At 33.0% G+C, this 5000-nt stretch overlaps 1 protein-coding gene across 1 annotated transcript in view; it reads left to right on the top strand.

Annotated features, from left to right (window-relative positions):
- slc6a8 (solute carrier family 6 member 8) overlaps positions 1-5000 on the top strand; it is a 53632-nt gene that overhangs the window by 46324 nt on the left and 2308 nt on the right. Inside the window, exons 10-11 of the mRNA XM_031293093.2 lie at positions 970-1072; positions 4558-4658. Coding sequence (XP_031148953.1) covers positions 970-1072; positions 4558-4658 — 204 coding nt within the window. The remainder of the gene's footprint in view (positions 1-969; positions 1073-4557; positions 4659-5000) is intronic.

Below are 5000 nucleotides of genomic sequence, written 5' to 3'. Positions count from 1 at the left end.
TCGGCAGTCAAACAAACATTAATGATCCAATGTCTTTTTGATAATCTACACGTTTTTTTTGCGGTAGCCTTTCTACAAGAAGCCGTGGTAAAAGTTACTATAATCCGTTCAAGGAGTTGATAAGCAGACAGATTAGCTAGCTAGTTGATAAGTTGTCTACTTCCACTTTATAAACAGCTAACCATAGCAGCTAACGGTACGTCGCTGCTGGAGTGGTCAGCTACTTTAGCGATGTATAACGTTAGCTACATAACGTTAGCAATATATCTTGTGTAGAATCCAGGACCGGCAGAGGGAAGTGTCAGGGAGCAGAGACAAAGTATTTAGATGAAGTGAGCTGGTTTGACCATTGAGATGGGATATGCACTAGTGCGGGTAAGAGGTCGAGGGGTGTGGCGATGACATCATCGATACGGACGTATTCGTATTCCCCGTCCAAACGAAGAGAGCCGTTTTCGATTTTTTTCACCCTGAGACCAGGTTTCAAAAAAGTGCGTTTTCAGGCAGTGCGTTTACAGAAGTCGTTTGGACGGGCCGTGTGGATGGCCCCTTAGTCTCAAAGTTGGCCAAATTCTGCTTTGAGTTTTGCGTAATTACAGTCTGAAAAACGGTTTCCCATCCTTTTGGTTTGGCGCACAACAAGGCAGGCCATAATTTATTGTGAATCTAAATCTATTTGTAGGCCGGATCAAAATTGGCGAGGCGGGCCTTGAGTTTGACACGTGTGCCTTAACTGAACAGCTTCGGAGTCACTGGAATGGTTATATGACTTTTTTTCGGGTTGAATGGTGGTCGTCTCGCTCCCCCCCTAGCGCCTGTGAGCTGAAAAACCACCCTTGCAACTTTGGGATGGCGAGCAGCCGGCCTCAGCATCAGGAAGTATGGCGTGATATCAGGTCTCGCCATGTAACAAATTCCTCTCTCTCCCTCTCTCTCTCTCTCTCTCTCTCTCTCTCTCTCTCTCTGCAGGGAGGGATGTACGTCTTCCAATTGTTTGACTACTACTCGGCCAGTGGAATGACTCTGTTGTGGCAAGCATTCTGGGAATGCATAGTAGTTGCCTGGGTCTACGGTATGCGACACACACACACACACACACACACACACACACACACACTGTCAGCAAAGTGTCTGATCTGAAAATACCCTGTGTGAATACTTCTGTTATATGATGTTACAGTTAAGAAGGTCACAGTTCAATCTGGTACAGTATACTTTTCATAGTACTAAATGTAAGGGTGTGACACAATGTGTCATGAGTGTATCATGAGCATGGCCACACAGAATCTGCGAAAGCAGAATTCCCCCAATTTCCCGCAGAATTTAAACAAATTAAAATAAATCACAGAATGTTAACACATCTCCAGCCCAAGCAGAAAATCAGTCTGCTAAATTCTGGATCACTACTTTCAAACTGTAAAACAATCAGCAGATTTGGTTTGGGTCTGGTCATGAGTTTTAGTAAATGATGTCGAAAATATATTGTAAAATGTCATTGTATAGTATGTAAAAAAAAAGACAAGTCATAGTATGTTGAAAAAAGTCATAAGTCAAGTCAACTTTATTGTCAATTCTGCAATATGTGCCAGACATACAAAGCAATTGAAAATGTTTCTTTCTGACCCACGGTGCAATAAGGACACGTACAACAAGTATAATATATAAAAGATAAGAAATATACACAAATAAGATAAAGAAATATAAGTTAGGTATACAATTAAATGGATAAGTAATATATATTTTATGTCAAAAAGTCATAGTATATTATGTCAAAAAAGTCATAGTTTTAAATGTCATGACCATGTCATAATAATACAAAAAGAGGCATTAAAACACATATGTATATATATATATTTATTAAAGAATATAATTTCACAAAACACAAAATGTCAAACAGCAAAATAAAACTGTGTTGAATGAAATGAAATAAAACAATCTGATCACAGTTATTTTGTGGCTTGACTGTTGAGTCTGAAAGTCGTTACAAGATCTCTGAGAACAAAGGATTTATACATTTTCTAACAAATGCTCCATTCACTTTAAGGGTGTGAGAGTAGAAAGATAAGAAGTCATATATAGTATGTCGTAAAAATATTAATAAAGAAAACAGGATAGTATGTCGAAAAAGTCATAGTATAGTATGTCAATAAAAGTCATATTATAGTATGTCAAAAAAGTCATATTATATAGTATGTTAAATAGTCAAAAAAGTCATAGTATTGTATGTTAAAAAAAGTCATATTATAGTATGTCAAAAAGTCATAAAAAGTCATAGTATATTATGTCAAAAAAAGTCATAGTATAGTATGTCAAAAAAGTCATAGTATAGTATGTCGAAAAAGTCATAAAAAGTCATAGTATATTATGTTAAAAAAGTCATATTATAGTATGTCAAAAAAGTCATAAAAAGTCATAGTATATTATGTCAAAAAAGTCATATTATAGTATGTCAAAAAAGTCATAAAAAGTCATAGTATATTATGTCAAAAAGGTCATATTATATAGTATGTTAAATAGTCATAAAAGTCATAGTATAGTATGTCAATAAAAGTCATATTATAGTATGTCAAAAAAGTCATATTATATAGTATGTTAAATAGTCATAAAAGTCATAGTATAGGATGTCAAAAAAGTCATAAAAAGTCATAGTATTGTATGTAAAAAAAAAAGGCTTATTATAGTATGTCAAAAAGTCATAGTATAGTATGTCGAAAAAAGTCATAAAAAGTCATATTATAGTATGATGAAAAAAGTGAGTAAGTCATCGACTTATGTCGAAAAAAGTGATAAAAATTCATAATATAATATGTCGAAAAAATACTAAAGAAGTCATAGTATAGTATGTCAAAAAAAAAAAATCGTAGTTTAAATGTCATAACAGTGTCATAATCATACAATAAAAGGCAATAAAAACAACAGTAATTTTTGGTCACTTGCACAGCAAAATGAAACATGTTAAATTAATTAAAATAAAACTAAAATAAAAAATATTTAGTCGTTCGTATCATATCGTCTACTGGCCCGACTTTTGTGAGTTGCGTCTGAAAGCAGTTCCAAGATCTCAAAGAACAAAGGATTTATACATTTTCTAACAATTATTGCATTCACTTTGAGGATGTGAGAGTAGAAAGATAGGACAGGGGCACCAGAGGAAGGGATAATTGGTTCAACGTAAGTTCACACAGAAAAATAAATAAATAAAATAAAATGTATGATACCAGGTAAAACAGATGAGAGAGGCTTTTGTTCTGAGTTTTCACAGAATGGAATATAACAGATTCACAACACGAGATAATGAACCAAAACAAAATAATCAACCCATTGAATGTAAACAAATGCACAAGACGCAGCATGGAAGTAACACACCCTACTCTTCAGATCATAAAATAATTATATTATAATAATAATAAAAATATATTAGTAACCTTATCTAAAGGTTTTAGCAGAACATGTCATAAAAAATAAAAAAAAAATCCTACTATAGGATGTCATCAAATACTCATTAAACATATAAAAGTAACTTAATCTAAAGTTTTCATGCAGAACATGTCATAAAAAAAGTTTAACAAATCTATATATGTATATATACACACACATACATATATATATATATATATATATATATATATATATATACACATAGACATATATACATATATATATATATACACATATATTACACACATATACATATATAAATATATACATATACATATATATATATATATATATATATATATATACACATATATATTATATATGTCATAATAATGCCATAATTAAGTAATTGTATACCATTTTTTTAAATAAATAAATATCAAAGCATAGGATGTCATAAAATAATTCATTAGAAATATATTTGTAAATGTGTTTAACTCTTGTGTTGTCCTCCCGGGTAAAAATAGAAAAGTTTTTTTTTTTTTTTTTTTGATTCTTGATGCTTTTTTGAAGTTTCTGTCACTTTTTTTTAAGGTTTTTATTTATTTTTTTCTGCGCTGTTTTTCTTTTCCACCAGATTCACCACTAACACCAACTTATTAGTTTTACACAAATGTTTGGAATTCATGCCCAATAAACCTCATTCATATGACATTAAACCAATTTTTTTAGTTAAAAAAGCTGAAATTATGAATTATTTTGACTAATATTTTAAATCAGAGGAACTTATGTATGTCGAGAGAATCCCAGACTGGTTTATGTCAAAGTTTTGTCAGGATACTGTTTTGAAACAATTCAACTTTTTTCTATCCAAATGCTATAAAATTGAATAAAACACCCAAAATTAAATGAAAGCGGTGAAGTGATCACTAATCATACTCAAAGAGCGTTTCTATGGAACCATCCGTGTAATTTTTGCACAATTTTGTTGAAAGTAACCCACATTTTTCATATAGAAACTTTAAAAATGGGTCAAATATGACCCAAGGACAACAGGAGGGTAACATTTCCATATAACAGTGAGTGTTGTGAGTCGAGTGATGTTATTGGTATTAATATTGCTGCAGGATCTTCAGATCTTTGTCTTGTTGATGTTGATTATTGAGTTGTTTATTTCAGGTGCTGACCGCTTCATGGATGATGTAGCTCGTATGATTGGCTACCGGCCTTTCCCCTGGATGAAGTGGTGCTGGTCCTTTATAACTCCCTGTGTCTGCATGGTAAGACTGATCATTATTGGGCCTGTATGAAAACAAAAACACATGACATTAATAAAATAAGTATTCTCCAACACACTAATACATTCATACCAACAAGTGTAGACTAGAGGGTGACAATTTTTCGGGAGTCCCGCGGGTCACGGTATTCCTGTGGGAGTCCCGTAGTACGGGGATGTCAATTTCACTGTTGGTAACGTGATAGGAGTAGCAGAGTAGCCTATCAGAGCAAAGACAAAGACAAAGCAGCTGCCCTGTTCACAAGCCAATCAATCAGCGTCAGCGACTACACCGAGAGTCGACAAAATGAATTCTGGAAAGAAGCCATTGCAATTGAAAGTGTCA

Source organism: Sander lucioperca, chromosome 12 (genome assembly GCF_008315115.2).
Source record: "Sander lucioperca isolate FBNREF2018 chromosome 12, SLUC_FBN_1.2, whole genome shotgun sequence".
NCBI classification, from domain to species: Eukaryota; Metazoa; Chordata; class Actinopteri; order Perciformes; family Percidae; genus Sander; species Sander lucioperca.
The sequence above is the reverse complement of the archived record's forward strand: the minus strand, read 5'-3'. Positions and strand labels throughout refer to the sequence as shown.